Genomic DNA, 18551 nt, shown 5'->3' on the forward strand with positions numbered 1-18551 from the left:
GACTTAGTGTGATGGCTTCTTTAAATTCAAAATGAAATACAAACTCACGTGTCTAAATAAATCAGTTGTTAGTGGCGGTAAACCGGGAGCGAGTTGCACGCATTCTGTCACTCATGAAACCCAGTTTGAGAACCCATGCACCAGAGCAACCAGATGACCCGTCGCATGCAGGGGGATGACTTTATGATTACGCGACAAAAAACACTCTCATGGCAAACAGCGTCCACATGAAAACCGCAGCGACCAGAGGAACGCACTATGCACAACAAAGAACCTGAGAATCAACTGCACTATGCATGCGTACTCAGTGGTTGTCACTATGCGACAATGGCGCCAGAACGCAAAGCCTAGCTAGTAAAACCAGCACGCTCGATGCACGGCTACACATTTTTGCAGCGTCACGCATGTTTACAACAGATTCTGAGGAGATTATGGTGGCACCAGAAAGGTGCGAAGTAAAAAAAAAACTAAGCTTGGGTGCACCTTATTTATTGGTATTCGTGGCGCTGCTCGAAAAATAATGTGGTCAACTAGGCCTTTTTTTCCCGAGTGAAGCCTACTCCAAAGGCATGAAATTAGCCAAAATTGTGCCATACAGCTCTAAAACAGCTTCAATTACAAGAATTTCGATGCCAGTAAATAAAAATGTATCACAAATCCATAATATGCGAAGCTATGTCACCCCTGATCATAAAATGTAAGAAGTTTAGTCTTCCTCTACACAGCACAATTGTGGAATGATTAACATGCACAATCAAGAGAGCACAGAATACACGATGTCCATGACTTACCTCGAATGAGTATTCTTGGACCAGTGTTATGTCCCTTTCATCCAGAAGGGTATACTTTATCTGCAAAATAACATCAAGTCAGCAGAATTGGACAAAGTTCAACAAACGGTGCTCTGAAAGTGCACCACTTGATGCTACTAAAGAAAACAGAATTGGAGCAATATCAGGAGCAGCAAAAGTTCGCACTTTGGAGCACATTGCACCTGAAACACCCTGGTGTAGGACATTTCACATTATATTGTACTCGGGAGAAGCAAGTTGAGTTTACATTCAGCCAATTCTTATGGGGCTTTTATGAAGAACCACACATTGATTCGTTGCAAATCTCATGGAGAAAATGCTCTGTGGAGCACACATTGTTTCACTAGAATAAGCACACTCACATGCAGTTGGATTTGACAAAATAACACTAATGCAGGGTATCCATGTTCACATTTCGAAATTCACCGAGTGGAACTTTTGTCAAGACTGGCTGCCTCCATGTCACAAAATAACGTCACTCTCTCTCTCGCGCGCGCGCGTGTGTGCGTGCATGTGTGCGTGCACGCGCGTGTACGTGCACACGCGTATGCGCGCGTGCGTGTGTACGTGCGCGTGTGTGTATGCGTGCGTGTGTGTATAATTTCAGTTAACTTTATTAACTGAAATTAGTTTTTTCACAATTTGAAATTCATCACACGATTTGGAAAATCTAGGCTCTTGCGAATAGTGAATTTTAGGTTCTAAATGAATTCAATGCGAATAGGTATTTTAGTCGAATAATTTCAAACGAAAAGAAAGAAGACAGAAACTTATCTGTGCATGTCCATGCTTATGTGAACATCTGGCACACATGGGGGTCTATGTGAAGGATAAACCTACAATTGTTAGTAGGCATTTCTGGTGTCTCAACTGCCTTCTTGTGTCTGCGTTTGCACGCCCCGTCTTTCTAGAATGAATACGTACAGTGTTCACGCTTGTTGACATGACAAAAATTCAAGGGTTTTCAAGGACTTTCAAGGCTATATGTGTGAATTTTCAAGGACCATATTGTCTGTTAAAAACCAAATCAAAACATGTTCAGAAGAGGGTAAAGGCTTGAAATAACTCGAACTCACCGAAAAAGGGTAACATCCCCAGAGCACACGTCAAAACATGGCTTGAATGACATTTCCTTTATAAACAACTTTCAATAATACTTTCTTAAAGCTGCATAGGTAATTACTTCCAGTAAGACACTAGTTGGAAACGTTTATTCAGATAGAAAAAATAAAGAACAATTTTGATGCAATGCCTTATTGCCTTTTCTAAATTTTCATATCAATATTCACTATCTCCTGCTGCTAGGTCTTGGCAGTTTTCCTAGGGCTGTTTCACTAGATTCACATCACATCGCTGATTGTCTGGTTTTTCAGCATAAGAGTCTGCTGTAGCTGCTAATACTGTAAATGGGTACTGACACAAAAACTTTATCCTTGCATTTTTTTGCTTTAATGTGTTACTGGGGGCATGGTAGTCATAACATAATACATCATTTGCTGCAGCACACGACAGATAATTATTGCAGGCTCCTCACTATGGACCAGTCTCAGTTTTGGTTTGAGAGAGCTCCACAAATGACAAGCCGTCGGGTACAACTATCACCACCTAGCGTGTGTAGCTCTTGACAACGCCAGCACATAGAGCTGTGACACACTTCCATACAGTCCACATCGAGAAGTCCTCTCACATAGGAAACAGCCCACGGGAATGAAATGTCATCAAACACAAAACTTTCCCTACGGCCACCCACTCTCAGCCAGCCACCGAGTATAGACTAATTAATAATTATTGGGGTTAAAACCACCGCATGATTATAACAGACGCCGTAGTGGAGGGCTCCGGAGATTTCGGCTACCTGGAGTTTTTTTAACGTGCCCCTAAATCTAACCACAACCCAAGTATAGACTAATGGAACAAACAGGGCAAAAGAAAAATGGCAGCTATAACCCGTTTTACTGACTGCAGAATGGCAACGTGACGGGAAGTAAGGGGGTCCAAGAGATGCGGCCCCTCTTGATATTGTCAATACCTTTGAAGCTATATTTCCTGTTAATTTTATGCTGCTGCGAAATTTTGTGTGAGTACCCCTTTAACAGCGGCTTCTAGTTCTTCCTTTTTTGTGTTTCAACCTCCTCCTCAATGCAACAGTTGTTTTGCTGTTTCTCATACTCCTCAGTTTACAGAAATGCATGGTGTTGGTTCCATGCAGAAGCTACTTATGTTCTCAAACCTTTTGTGGTGGGCTTATTACATATGCCACCTACTACATTTACAGCATTACAAATAACGCACAGTGAAATAAGCAACCATGTTCATAAATAAAAGATTTTCAAGGCTTTACCAAAATTCAAGCACTTTCAAGGCCTTGAAAATGTACTTTTACAAATGCAAGGGTTTTCAAGAATTTTAAGGACCCACATGAACCCTGCAGGTACCAACTACTTCTGCTATCTCTTATTCTTTGCCTAAAAAATGATGAAATAATACTTAAATTGTCCCTTAAAAACAACAGGAAATGGAATGACACGAAGGCGATTAAACTTGAGTCGCCGTGCGCAGTTCTAACACCGGGAGAAATTTCACAGACACCCATGCGCTTAGATTTGGGTTCATATAAAAGAATCCGGATGATCAAAATTAATCCAAACAGCGTGCGTCACACTTACGCCCTATAATTTCAGGCAAAATGCCAACTTTTCTTCTTTTCTTTTAAGTTGCTCGAGTGCTTTTGTGACATTATAGGCCAGTGCCGTACACGTTTTTCTAAAACAGGAATAAAAACTCATTCTCAGTCCTCCTCCTTTCCAAATGTTGAAAGAACTTTCCATTACAATATCCAATAATGCAGAAGAAATGCCTTATTCACACTTCGAGAATTGGGACAAGTAGGTACATTGACGTTACATTTTATTTTTAATAAAAATATGATGTCAGATAATCTAGAAGCAAAATAGCAAAACAAAGTTATAAATTAAAGCTCCTAACAAGCTACACGTATACGAATTGGACATCACTGGCAAAAGGCTAAATGCAGATAAGTGTTGATTCTATCGTGAGCACTGGCAGACCACCAGATGAGGAAGTGCCAGCAAGCATGAGAGTAGTAGCAGAGTCTTAATAGCCTCAGTCATTATTGATAAAAGCATCTTTTAACTACCTCGACAGCATTCGAGTTCTTCCACTGCTGCTCCAAGCCATATCCCACACACATTTTGGTGCCGAAATCCGGGATTAACCAACCGACGGCTATGAGTGGCCTGGAAGACAAGCTCAAGGCGCAGCGGATTTCACGAAGATCCCTGAACAGCCAGATCATCAATGAGACAAGTGCCCTACATAGCAGCGACTCCGCAACGCATGAACAGCTCGGTTCCATCAACAAAAGGGTAAAATCGAACAACAAGTTAAAGAAGATTAACATGAAATTAGAGTCATCTTGGATGAGGACTTACAAGCCCAATATGACACTGTCTTAGGGTACGAGAACAATGAGATGTGAATTTTTGCAGAGCTCCTAAGCAGGCAGAACTGCATTTCAAGCGCGCAAGCAAAAGAAGAATCCGTTATGGTTACCAGTACAATTGGAACACCATTAGACAGGATGGGAGCCAAGCTACCTAAACTCACAAATGCACCATTCTCTGGGGATGTGTGTAAATTGATAGAGTTCTGGAAGCAGTTTGGCCAGATTGTCAACAACAACGCCACTCTGACCACAACAGAAAAATTCTATAACTTGAGACAGTTCTTGGAAGGAGATGCTGCTTCAGCAGTAACTGGTCTTCCAGTGACTGAAGCATGTTATAAGGATACTGTACTACAGAAACGCTTCGGTGTTAAGATGCGCCAGGAATGAAAATACTTTGCAAGAATGCATCAGCTGATTCCTGTTTGAGCATTCGGTGACACGAGAGCTTTCTGACAACTCTATGACATGTGCTCGTGAACACCCGAGGGCTAGAGTCACTCGGTGTACAGCAACCTTCACTTTTGTCGATGCTGTGCGACATCGTAATGAGGGCTCTACCACGAGACATCGTAGTTCTCTACCACCATAACTGTGCCCCACAAGGTGCTACGGACCATACTACTGCTTCTTCGGGGCTCGACGATCTACTGAAGCTCCTTTCAACCGAACTAGAGAACCCCGAGAAGAGCGATTAAAAGCAGAGCTATGCACAAGACAGTGGCGGTCCACATGCGTCGAACCAGCCAGCCTGAAGTCACAGTTGGGAACAGCTGACTTCATCTGTTGTTCTGACGAACTCCTCTAGAAATTTTCAAGGTGCCAAAAAGATTTGTGTGTTCTGCACATCCAGACGGCACTCCACAGAAGCGTGTTTTGAAAATTCGACCCTAACACAGAAGAAGCAAGTGCTTTCCAATGATTAAAGATGCTTCACGTGTGCGATGAAAGGCCACAAGGGTGACTGCAAATGAAAAGTCTCTTGCTTGAGGTACAAAGGGCCCCATGCTTCATGCATGTGTGATCCATCGAAGATTACTCTGATCTCGCACCAAGGTGCCATCACAGACTGAGGGAGCAAACCAAATGCATTCGCAACGACAAACATTGTAAGGAAGTTTGAGCCACGTAAGCTATCAGTGATTGATGGTCAAGATAATAGAAACTCTCCTGGTCTTCCCATACTGAGCGTACCCCCTGAAAGCCATGATAAAAGTGCGTTTGTATAGACAGCCTCGGTGCTTTCGAAAGAGGAGACCCACGTGAGCACTGCATTGTACCATAACTGCAAGCGGCTCATCTAGAAGAAGGACGCTGCACCACGTCAAGTAGAAGTTCAGGGCAACATGAAGCAGGCAGCATCACTGGAAGCCAAGACCGCCAAGTTGTGATCAAAGTTGCAGGAGAAAATGGAACGCGAAAAGCAACAGAGTGACAATGCAACCAAGCCAAGGGAACTTCAATCGTTTTTTGAGGACCAAAGACATCATAAGAAATTGGAATATGAACTTAAAGAAGTCGTGCCGAAAGCTACTCAGGCACACCTGATGCAGCACGATTCTTAAGTACAGCAATGAAATGAGGAGTTGAACGAAGCAGCTGCATGCATCAGATGAGAAGGTGCAAGCAACACCTTTCCCAGTGCCCAAGATACACAAGAAGTTGGATGAGCAATAACTTTCAGGAAAAATTGGTCCAAGGAAAGAAACAGCTGGAATGTACTGTGAAACGTACGCATCAGCAGATGACAGGAAGCAAAGCACAATTGGCTAGCCTGGAGAGCCATCCAGAGGAGTCGTCCCAGGCAGAGGGTACCAAGAAGCTATTGTGCACACAAGACCATGTTGCCATTGAGAAGCTGGGAGGACGTCTCTTCCAGCTCGCCAAAGACGATGCATTGATAAAAATTGGTGCCAAGACGGCAAAACTCCTGCTTCACCAAAAAGCACCAGAAGGCAGAAAAGTCAAAAGAGAGGAGTGAGAGACATGCTGACTTGATTGCCTTCTCCTATAAGCTGGTGGGAAAAGAAGTACTCAGTCTGCATCCTAAGTGGAAAGAGATTTGTAAAATTAAAGGCCAGTTTGAACAGTAGAATGCTTATGATTATGGGAAAAAAAAAAAAAACAAGCTCGACAACTACAACATTTCACAGAGATCTTTCGGTGAAGAAGTTTTGGTAGTAACGTCAGTTATTTCCAGGCGTTATCCTAACAAGATCTGCCCGAAAGTGCTAGCATCTGGAACTGCACGACCAACTTCACTTTCACGGCGTGACCGGGAACGTTGAATCTATCGCGAGCGCTAGTGGACGACAAGACGAGGAACAAGCGCCAGAAAGCACGAGAGTTGTAGCATGGTCTTAATGGCCTCGGTCACTGTTAATAAAAGCCTCTTTACTACCACTACACGATTGGGTCCATGGCTTCTACGGCATTTTTCCACTGCCGCTCCGCAGAAAGAAGCGTTCCAGTTTGTTTAGCCATGGCTGCTCCACCCCATATCCCACCCACACAAAATAAATTTAAATAAACACTACATAAATTTTTAGCGACCACCGATCATACAACCACCATACTTAACTACAATTTACGTGCTCGTCCACTATACAAATCCAACAAACGTGGCACTTCCAACGACACTTCTCAAATGTGCAGTCAAGATACTATGCTTCAGATATTCAAATAGAAACCTCCACACATGCACCAATATAATTAAATGTCCTACATAAAAAACCAAACCGAAATCAGTTCCGATTCAAAATTTAATCCTAAGCAGAAAAGACTGTCCAGGATTCGCGGCGAGATCAGGCTATAGGTGGCAGCACAGTCCCGCACAGATATCGATAAGCGGTCGGCGGCGAGTATACAAATACACGTAGCGGCGCTTCGTTGCGTGCGGTCTGAGCCGATAATCAGCGGATACAATGCGTTGACTACAGTTTAGTGTTAATATCAACGCTCTTCTCTACTGAATCGGTGCATGACATCTATGCAGCGTTAATATTACCCGCGAGTAAAGCGCATTCTGCCTTTCATGGGGATGCTCGCCCCGAGTGACTCTCTTCATGCTTTCACACTAAATCACGCCTTTGCTGCGTTGTTTGTACGTGGTTAGCTTGTGTTCCGCCTGTTACGCACTGCTGTAGCGTGACTGAACTAATCATTTACGTCTTTGTCATCTGCATACTACAAAAAAGAAAAAAAAGATTGTAGAAAGCCCGCATATCTGTGCCATCCGCCCAGTACCACCATTCACACCTTATATGCATGATTCTTTTTTTCTCTCATTCTGTTCAACATAATATTTGATTTCATTTTATTTCCTTAAAGACCTGCGAGGGGGTATTACATATGGGTGGGTAATTATAAAGACAAAACATAGAAGTCAAAGATTTAACATAGAAAGTGCTTATTGATATTTTCTATGAACGATGATGGGCAGGAAATAGTTGTGATTTCACTGGGAAGGCCGTTCCAGTCTGGTGCGGTAAGTGGAAAAAAACTACGTGTTGTACGCGCTGGTATATCAGCGAAAGATAAGGGCGCGTGAACGCGGGTCATTTTGTGTACAATTTTGTGCAACAAGATAATACTCTCATGTGTACGGCGGTGTTCCAGTGAATGAAGTGACAACAAATGAGCATGTGAAGACGGGAAGAAGTCCCGATCATAACGGTTAAAAACGAAACGTATAGCCTTATTCTGCACAGATTCTAACCTGCTTTTATCTTGCTCAAGATGAGGCGACCAAACCACAGAGGCGTACTCGAGTATTGGTCTCACTAGTGTCTTGTAGGCAGTTAACTTACAATCTTGTCAAGTTTTTCAATCTTCGCTTTAAGTAACCAAGTTTCCTTAGAGCTTGACGAGTTATCTGATCAACATATTTGCCCCATTTAAGTTCATGTGTAAAGGTGATGCCTAGGTATTTGAATTCACTCACATGTGCTAGGGTGGACCCATTGTAGTTATAACTGAAACTGAGAGGCTGTTTTTTTATTTGAGAAAGTCATAGCTACAGTTTTCTTGTAATTTATGGGCGTTTGCCACGTTGAGCTCCAATCGCAGAATAACGAGAATACGTTGTTGAGGACTGACTGGTCTTGAAAGGTAGTAATGCAGTTATACAGTACACAATCATCAGCATACAGACGTATGTTTACAGGGGTTCCAGAGATGATATTAACAACATCATTAATAAATATAATAAACAAGAGAGGCCCTAGCACAGAGCCTTGCGGCACACCGGATGTGATTTCAACAGGGGATGACTGCACCTGGTTGAAAGTAACGAACTGAGATCGAGAAAGCAAGTAATCCGCAATCCAACCGAGTAATTTAGAATCTTTAAGAAAGGAACTAAGTTTTTGAAGAAGTTTTTTATGGCATACGTTGTCGAAAGCTTTCGAGTAGTCTATGAAAATTGCGTCTGTCTGACCCCTTTTGTTAAGTGATGTGGCAATGTCATGGGTGAATTCTAGGAGCTGCGTTGTTGTAGAAAATCCAGCTCGGAAGCCATGCTGACACCGGGACAGAAGGTTGTTTGCGTCCAAATACTCAACAATATGTTTATGAATGATATGTTCCAGTAGTTTACAGCTTGTTGAAATTAGGGAAATTGGCCTATAATTTGGAATGAGCTGCTTATTGCCAGATTTAAATAACGGGACAACATTAGCTGTCTTCCAAAGTATGGGAACAGTGGCCGACGCAAACGATTTATTAAAAATGACAGTCAAGTAACGAGCGCACCATTCGGAGTACCGCCTCAAGAACATATTAGGAATGCCATCAGGACCGAAACTTTTAGTCACATCTAATTTTAGTATCAAATTGTGAACACCTGAACAAGAGATTGTGATGTCTGGAATTGTAGACTGAACAAAGTTGCAAGCATAATCTGGGATAGTGCCATCATCACAAGAGAAAACAAACTTGAAATAGTCGTTGAAGCTTTCTGCAATAGTGTTAGAATCGGAGCATGATTGGTCATTTATAAGGAAGCAAGACTGAACAGATGACTTCGGGTTAATGGACTTCCAGAATTTGGCCGGGTTTTCTACCATAAACCGTGACAATGTATTGTTGAAATAGAAATTTTTCGCTTCCTGCATTTTCGCCTTCAAAGTACACTTCAAAGAATTAAGCAGAGGTGACCGCGCAGCTGACAAAAGAGGACGACCTTTGCGAAGTCGCTTTATACGGCGAGTTAGTTGAATGATTTCCCGTGTGTACCACGAATGTATTGGATTGTGTTTAATGCACTTTTGCGGCCCAAACTTTGATATGCATTCCTGCACTATACCATGAAAATGACCAAGGAGTACATTTACATCACTGTGTTCACTGCTAGGAAAAAAAATCTTCAAAACTAGATGCCAGCGTATCGATAATAGAGTTGTCATCAGCACGACTAAAATCAAGCACACGCTTAAATTCAGGTCGTTTTGGCGGGCACACTATGTTGAGGTACGCAATTACAGCATTGTGATCAGACAAACCTGTGACAACCTCACTGTGGTATCCCTTTTTGCAAAATTCGTCGCTTATGAAGACAAGGTCAAGTATTGAATTTTCACGGGTAGGGGAAGTGACAATTTGAGTGAGGTCAAATGACAGTGCCATATTTACGAGCGAGTCACAAAGCTTTTTGTCACGACCGTAGGATGCAAAATTGTTCCAGTCAATGCACGGGGCATTGAAATCGCCAGTCAAAATTAATTTGCCTAGGTGAAGCAGGTGTCGGATCATAGCGTAATGGACGTAATCAAAGCCTGGGGCAGTTTGCTTTTGTGTTTTGAGTGCATTTTTCAATTCGGTTATCGTGATTAGGCTGTAATAATCTTCCTTTGTGCCACCTTTGGAAGTTTCTGCTTTTCTATTTTTGTTTTGTATGAAACGAAAGCCAGATTATAGATTGCCAAACTTGATATATGTGCAAAATGTTCTCCTAAAATGTTTGCCTGATCTTCGATTGTGGTTTGAACACCAGGAGGGGTGAGCAGAGAGATAGTATAGACTGTGTAATCCCCTTTCATTTTTCGGACACCCTTCCATACTTTTTTTGCTTGGTGATGAGCTATTATGGAAGATACATATTTTTGCAAAGACACTTTTTCTGCTTGTTTGCGAATGTAGCGTGCCTGTGATCGAGCTCGTTTGAAGTTTACTAAATTTGCGTATGTCGGGTATCTCCTGAAAGCACCCCAGGCTTTGTTTTGTTTCTTACTCGCAGCACGGCACTCTTTGGTACATCATGGTTTCCTATATTTTCGCGCTAGTGCCGATGTCTGCGGTATTGATATGGATGCCACTGCTAGGAGACAGATAGTAAACTTTTCATTTATTTCGTCTACGCTCAGACGCTCATCATATATTTCTTCTAGAGAAGCATAACTAGTGTAGAGGGTCGAGTTTGCCAAGTGTAGCTTCCACCTTTGAGGTTTGGGGGGTAGTGGGGTTGGCTGGGTCAGATGTATGAGGCATGGCAGGTGGTCACTCCCGTAGGGATTATCATGAACTTCCCAACTTAAGTAGACGTAGATATCCGATGAGCAGAGAGCTAACCCCCGTATTCACAAACGCTCCTCGACTCGACCCTTCACTTGAAACGCTTGCTTCACTTGAGAAAATTTCGAGTATTTCCTCGAGATTTTCAAGGAAGCGATCGAGCTACCTTGAATCATCCCTCGAGTGAAATTTCTGTGCCAACATCATGTTCATGGCGCAGCTCGTCTCATTTTGACTGCGTTTCTCAATCAATTAGGCTACCACCGCCGCGTTTTTTTCGACAGTGACGGTGCGCGTTTACTACGGAGCTGTGTTCGAACAGCTCGGCAACTGCTACTGTGGCGCTGGGACAGGCGGGCAGCGTAGCCAAATGATTGCTCGCTAGTGCCGTGATGTGTTGTGTTCCGTGAATGAGCCAGTGGATTACCTGCCCCCGGGTGTGCGTATACTTGCCATGTGAGTGCTGCAAGACTTATTGCGGACGCCAGTGCTTTGAAGTGTTTTGATGAAGCTCGCACACCGCATCAGTTCAAGCGTGGTGCAAAAGCTTGACAAGCAAGCGGAAAGGAAACGTAATAGCAAACTTTTGATGCGCTGCCTTCACCGTACTTTAGAATGGCTTCCTCTTCGGTGAATCTTTTCTACTCTAGCAGAAATTTACGGCGAAGCATACCTCCGTTAAACGACCGTCTGTATCAACGAGAAGGTAAGTTCTCCTGCGTTTTTTTTTTTGTTTTTTTTCTGCTCCGGTCAAATTACTATTAGAGACAGTTTAGGAAAAGCACAATACAATACAATTGGGCGCGATGAGTGTGCTGCTGTTGCTACTACGCGTGAAACACAGCTTCCATATATTGTGTCTATGCAGCTCCGAATACCAATGAACAACCAAGCCCACCTTTAGGGGATCAAGCAGAGATTCATGCTCAGTGAAACCAGCATGTACGCAAAAGTGCATAGAGTGTCGTATGAAAACACAAACATATGAAATAGAAATACAGCAGATACATAATAAGATTGTTTTTTTAATTGAACCCCACTATGCAACTGATTCGTGCAATTAGATAATGAAATTATATAACCTTATGCCTGGTCAGCTGCCCAAGTGCCTGAGCCAAACATGTGCCGAAAAAGTCAAAGCTCAATACTTCAACCATGCCTGTTCTTGAACACGAGCAATACTAATGAATGTGTGAGCCGCTAGAATTAAAGAAAAATGCGGCTTTCGTGTCCGAGCTATTACATTTTTCTAATATTATTTCTTGCCTCTTTTGTGCAGGGGACCAGCTGCCGACAGAAGAATACAGAGGAAAGGTCTCCTAAAATGTGCTTTATTATCAATGCATTGCAAAGTTTGCACGACTGTATACAAAAGCACAAAAACTACAGTGAATGCGTACAGCTGCACTGCATTAGGTGCGTTATGGTGTCTACTTCCTCTATCTTATTTATGATGTCCTCCGAGCTTGTACTTTATCCTTACAGTGTGAAGGTTGCATATGTTTGATTGATGAACACTTTACCGTGTCATTCTTATGTTTGCCACGTTGCTCTTCATCAGCCACATGTAATAAAGGTTCATTTGCCATTCACAACTTCTGTTTTGTTCATTTATCAAAACAAAATTATCGTCGTGTTTGTCTTTTCATGATGAGACAGGACTGCAAAAACCACTTCTCCCATTCTACAGAAAAGCAGGTCTAGAAAAATCAAACTTGTTTTATATAAAGCAGCACCACTCCTCTTCCATGGAACGGAGATGGCGTGGTTCTAACAGGCACACATGCTAATGATGCAGTAATAGCGGGTATTTTATTTACAGGCTTTGGACCAGGTGTGTCCGCGATGACTGCAATACTCTTGAGCATTTTTCACCGCTTTGTTGCACTGGTCTTCAGTAAATCAGCAGAGTAAAATACGCTGCTTCTTGACGACACTTTCTCGAAGGTTGAGAGAACCCACAGGATCGTTTTTAAAACAGAACAGCGGCAAAAGTCATACGGGGCTTCAATTTTATGATTTCCAAAAAAATAAAACATCCCCTATAAATTATGTTGTGCTGGAGCTTAGGAATGCAGCACAGACACCGCGATCCTTTTCAACAGGTATTTCCAGTAATTATATTCTGAAAGTAAAATCCAATACATCATTGCGAAGGTCATTCGTGCACTAACGAATGTGCTTCTGAGCTTGCAGATGAAGGAGATCGGGAAAAAATTTAAGACCTTGCCGCTGTGTGAATTTGGAGACGAAAGCTACACAGATTTAAAGGTTACGTCTATGGAATCTGTGAAATCAGACGCATCCACAAATACAGGGCAAATAGAAGAACAATGCAAAAACAATTACTGATGTTAAAGACACAGACACACACCAGTTTCTGTTAACTGACTATATATGCTGATAAATGAAAAAAAAAAAAAAAAAACTAAGATGCATTTTTGGCCAATAGTTAAAGAAATGCACATGATCGCTTTTCTTAACTTGCGAGCAGTCTAATTCGAATGCTCAGCCACGAGTATACCATGCCTAGTTTTTAACGCTATCCTGGTATAACCTTGAATAGCAGTTGCGAACCTTGTCTTCTAAATTTCCTATTATACGCAGAGGAACAACTACAAAAACTCCACATTGAAATTCGCAGTAAATGAGAAAAATAAACATTGCACAGGCCCCTGAAATCAGGGACTGTGCACATACTCCCGTAATGAGAACGAATTTACGTACGAGTAATCCTTATACATAATGCGGTGGTGAATTCTGAAAGCACGCCAATATAATGTGATACATAGTAAAAAATACTCACTCCACCACGTTATACATTCGGTGGCTACATTAGTGATCAGAAGACTCCCAGTAAAGGGAAAGTAAAGAAAGCAACAAACCATGTGTTGCGCTTTTTGTCATCACTCACGTAGTTCATTAATCACCCCGGCAAAAGTAGGCTCTCAAACGACACACACGCAGACCCTACCGCAAATATAAACTGCAATTGATAGACGCATACGAGAAAAAGTAAACCAAGCAGGTAGACACGTTCAGCAGCAGACGAAACGCCATCAGCTGTTCGTTCAGCTGCCTGGGTGCGACTGTTACCAGACTTGAAGCGGGGTTTCGCTAACTCTACCAGCACAAGGCTTAGGGAAGCCACGCTACCACTCTAAATGCATATATTTTGCTTTAATGTCATTTTGTAAAAAAGAATAACTAGAAAAAGCATTCTTTTAATGTACAGAGATAGGCAATTCTTAACCACAATTACGAATACTCTCTTTATCAGACGCTTTTCTTGGCGCATGCAGTTCACTCAAGTGAAGGGAGCATTTCTAAGGCCTCCCAGCGAAGGAAGTGTGGCGGAGCGTTCATGAAATGCAGCGGCCCCTTGAGTGGAAGAGCACGCTCCGCCTTGACTTCAAGCCAAGGGGAGCCCTTGAGTGAAGGAGCATTTGTGAATACGGGCCTAAGTCAAGACAACTCATCTTTCCTGTGGTTGGTGTGCAGTATGTTCGAACATTTGTGTTAAGGATGCAAATGTCGTTAGTCAGAATGAAGTCTTCTATGATTTGCCCCCAGGTGTCTGTTGTCATGCTGCCCCACATCGAGCTGTGTGCATTAAAGTCGCCGACCAAGATAAAAGGTTTTGGAAGTTGTTCAATGAGTTCTTCCTGGTCTCTATAACAGTTACCTGCGTATGAGAAGGAAAGTATATACAAGAAATGGTTACTGTTTTGAATGATACTACACTAACCGCAGCTGCTTCCAAAACTGTTTGTAACCGGATGTCTTGTGGTGTAGTATTGCATTTCATGATGATTGTGACCTATGGTGTCACTGTCTCGGCGAACAACTTTGTACTGTCTAAGAAAGTTTGCGTTTTTAAGACCCAGATTTGTTTTCTGAATGCATAAAGCTAAAAAAAAAAAGTGATTTAAAATGTCTTTGATACCACCTAGGTTGCGCAGGAGTCCACAGCAGTTCCAGTGAACAATGAGTCATTTTTTAGTAAGGATTAGCATCGTCACTGTTTTGTTGTATAGTGAGATATGCAATAGGTGACAAAAAATTTAAGTTTTGCTCTTTTGTTGGTTTCAGAATAGAGCTGAAACACATTTCTAGTCACTTCCCTTTTCCAGGGGTGGCAACTGGTTGACGGCCTGATTTACCTCGGCCAAGAGGCAAACCAGGTTGTTTCGGGCCAGGTGTCCCCGATGTAATAGTCATCGTGTCCATTGCTTCATCAGGAAGCTTAGACACTGAAGGTGTTTGTTCAAGCTGCTTGCCTGTAGGTACAGCATTTTTTGGTGGTGCCTTATCCAAAGGTAAGGGTACCATAGGGATAGCGCACGTCGCGATGGATTCTACAACAGAATCCACTTGCGGTGTGTTAGTTGTTAATGTGGGCCTTGCTTCAAGAGCCGAGGCCTTTTGAGCACCTGATGGCGCTTCAGGAAGGAGCGAAGCTGTATTGGCAGCCTGTAGATACCAGACGCCACTATGCCCCCCGGCGAGCTGCCTCCGCATAGTGCGAGCCTGAAAACATCACGTAATTTCGGCGTGCCTCAGGGTGTGCGAGATTTTCGTTTACTTTCAGTTGCATAATTTCCTTCTCTTTCTTGACAACCTCGCAGGATCTTGAGTACGCGGGGTGTGGTCCGTCACAGTTGGAGCGTTTTTTTACTGTTGAGTCACAATCCTCTGATGCGTGGTTCTTGTCTCCACATTTTGCACAAGTGGTTGTTCCTCAGCAGGCTTGTGAACCATGTCCGTACCGTTGACACTTAAAGCATCTCCTTGGATTGGGGACATATGCCCGCACAGGACAACTTAAGTATGCTAGATTTACCCCTTCTGGTAGATTGTGGCGGTAAAATTTGATAACTATGTGTTTGGTCTTTATATCTCCTCCTTGGCTCTTCTAATAGTGATCCTTCGGACAGCACTGACCCCTTGATTTTGCAGACTTTGCAGAATATCTGTGTCTGTGCCATTCATCAACTGTTTTTTTTAGAAATTACCCCTTGCACACTATTCAAGCTACGGAGCGGTGTGACAGTGACTGTTTGTTCGGCAATTTCTTTGTGCTTCTGGAGAGCTTCACTTTGTTCTTTTGTCTGTACTTCAATCAAGAGGTCGCCTGATGAAAGGTTTTTTTTCCTTGCGGTCTGTACTGACTGCCCTGTCTAGGGACTTTGCGATCTTGAAGACCGATTTTGATGTTATTGGTTTTTTCATCTTTAGTTGAGTGAACAACTAAGAACTTTGGGAATGTTTCAAGGAACTTATCTTTTCGTAAGACTTCGGTGCGGCTTCTTTTCTGACGCCGATCATTTTTCTTAGAGTGAATAGATACCATGCATTATGTATAAACAACGGGCTCCGAATATGTCAGCTGAGGTTCACTATCATACTCTCAGCAAGGTCCCAGAGCCTCCGGCCGGATAAACAGGTGGAGGCCCGTCAGCCAGGGCTTGACCAAGACTTCGATCGCCACCGTTCGCGGTTTCTAACCCTCCACTTTGCAACCTGTAGCCACGGTGCGAGTAATAGCGTCAGTTTGGCGGCTAAGGCTTCCGTGGTGGCGCCGAGCACCATTACCTTAATAGCTCAAGATACCCTTGCGGGTAGCTCAGGTCCGTGGTGTCGCTACACACCAAACGCCTACTTACGCAGACGCCCCTGCGGAAGAATTTTAGTTCATCTGTGGACTCTGCGGCCACGTAAAAGTGGTAGTACCGTGTTAACCGCGAGAAGCTGCATATGTGCGGCCATCTGGAGGCACAAAAAAGAACCTGGCAAGCAGAAAATGTATTCTATTTCTCCGCTGATGCTCATTCGCGATAGCTATATTCCATTGACCCCTCTGCATATACCTGAATGTTTTGCACGCCTAAACACACCGATATAGCAGAGACACACGAGCGAACATGGCTGAAGCGTGCATCCTCGGGCATTTCTGGAGTGCTGCTTGGAACGGCGTCCATATCGGAATCACTGTTCTGCAAAAAGTTCATCGAAGCAAAAATCCTTCTCGATGTCGCAAATTGCGGAGATTCCAAGCTCTAAACTATCGTATTCAATCCGAGTCGACACTTTGTACGGCGACAACAGCAATGCAAGTGACAAGGCATGACTGAATGTGTCATTCTAGCAGATGAAATGTTTGCGAAGCAGCTGAGCCTGACGTCACTCTTTTCTGTGAAGAAGTAGTCAGCTGTGGCGTGATCAGGAGGTGACCGTAAGGTAGCGCCACTGCTGGTGCTCCCAGCGTTAATAATGGCGGGATTGCCAGCCGTTTTGAATAGTGCTAGATACCAATGATATCAACCAATAAAAGTGATAGTCATTCATCCCTCAGTTGTATTTTAGGTCGTGAATCGCTGCTACGGGGTCTATAGCTACTTGCTGACGCAAAAATCTTGGCATGAGTAAATTTGATGTCAGTGCTCCTTTAATATACAGAGTGATGATGATGACGTGTGGTGCTTTATGGTGCAAGGGCCAATTGATGGCCAAAGAGCGCCATTTCAGTGATTAGAGATGTGAACAATGATATGGTGCGTGGCTGTATAGGGGCCTTGAAATTCCTCGCGCTACCATGGGTCAAAACATAAGTATTAAAATGATGACAGTGGCGTGAAATTTGTGCAGTGAAAGTGGATGTCTAAAGATCATAATAGAACCATGGCGGAGATGTAATACCGCAGCGGCGGTCTCGGTACAGAGGTCCTGCTACTGATCACCTTGAAATATGCAGTGAAAATTACGTATATCTTTTAAAAATGTAAACAATGAATGAATTGTAAAAGTCGGATTTCTACCGATAAGCATCCCAGGGTGCAGTATGAGCTGCTGTCGGTAGGGCAGTAAAAAGTGCTCATTTCTTAGAGCATTTAACTCATTGCACTGGACTAATATACCGAGTGTTTCAAGAAATGTGTCCTATATTATTTAAAATTTACAGAAAGGAGGCATGTGCGTCCCACCTGCAGCGTTCCCTTTTTTCGTCAGAAGGCGTCTTCAGATGTGTAGAAACATTAATTATCACAGTAATTAGAGGAAATCAAACTTGACTTTTCAAACCTTGTAAATAGCCATTTGAGTCAAATGAGTGAATTAAGCTTTTTCTTATGAATACTCCATATCCACTAGAAAATTTTGGAAAAGCGGCCACTGGTGATCACCACAAAGCAATGAAACCTAGAGTGCTATTCTGAACATCCACCATATTGTCAAATTTCGTAATGGCGGCATTTTAGGCCAATCAGAGAGGTCGTAAAAGTCCACTGGGCCAATCAGCATAGATAAATGGCAGAATGTGACAACATGGTGGAACTTGACAGTGTCCAGTATAACACCCCTGGCTAACACAGCTGGCGAAAAGGAAACAGACGTACCAAACAGCGCGTCTGCCCTTCACATCGAAAACACCCTCAATAAAAAGGTAAGGGTTATAAATTGTGTACATATTTCATTGTTTTAGTTCATTTACTTAAGCTCATAGTTAACGTTTATACACATTTGAAAATGCCTTCTGCCAAAATGAAGGGAACGTTGCAAGTAGCACGCAGATGACTATTTTCTGTCATTTTAGGGGCGAAGCTCCTTAAACAGTGGGTCTGTACATCCTCCAAGGTATGTAGTTGTGGTAGCCACCTCTAGTTTAGTTCTTGCAATGTTCACTAGATGACGGTACTTGTAGTTGATGAAAAGATGCGAGATGTTATAAATCTAGATGGTGGTACTTGGAGTGTTCACTAGATGGC

The 18551-nt window shown here is 42.9% G+C and overlaps 1 protein-coding gene across 1 annotated transcript in view; it reads right to left on the reverse strand.

Annotated features, from left to right (window-relative positions):
* LOC119160761 (zinc finger MYND domain-containing protein 19) overlaps positions 1–18551 on the reverse strand; it is a 125745-nt gene that overhangs the window by 90062 nt on the left and 17132 nt on the right. The window contains exon 2 of the mRNA XM_037412989.2: positions 792–851. Within this exon, the coding sequence (XP_037268886.1) occupies positions 792–851 (60 nt within the window). The remainder of the gene's footprint in view (positions 1–791; positions 852–18551) is intronic.

Source organism: Rhipicephalus microplus, chromosome X, assembly GCF_043290135.1.
Source record: "Rhipicephalus microplus isolate Deutch F79 chromosome X, USDA_Rmic, whole genome shotgun sequence".
NCBI lineage: Eukaryota > Metazoa > Arthropoda > Arachnida > Ixodida > Ixodidae > Rhipicephalus > Rhipicephalus microplus.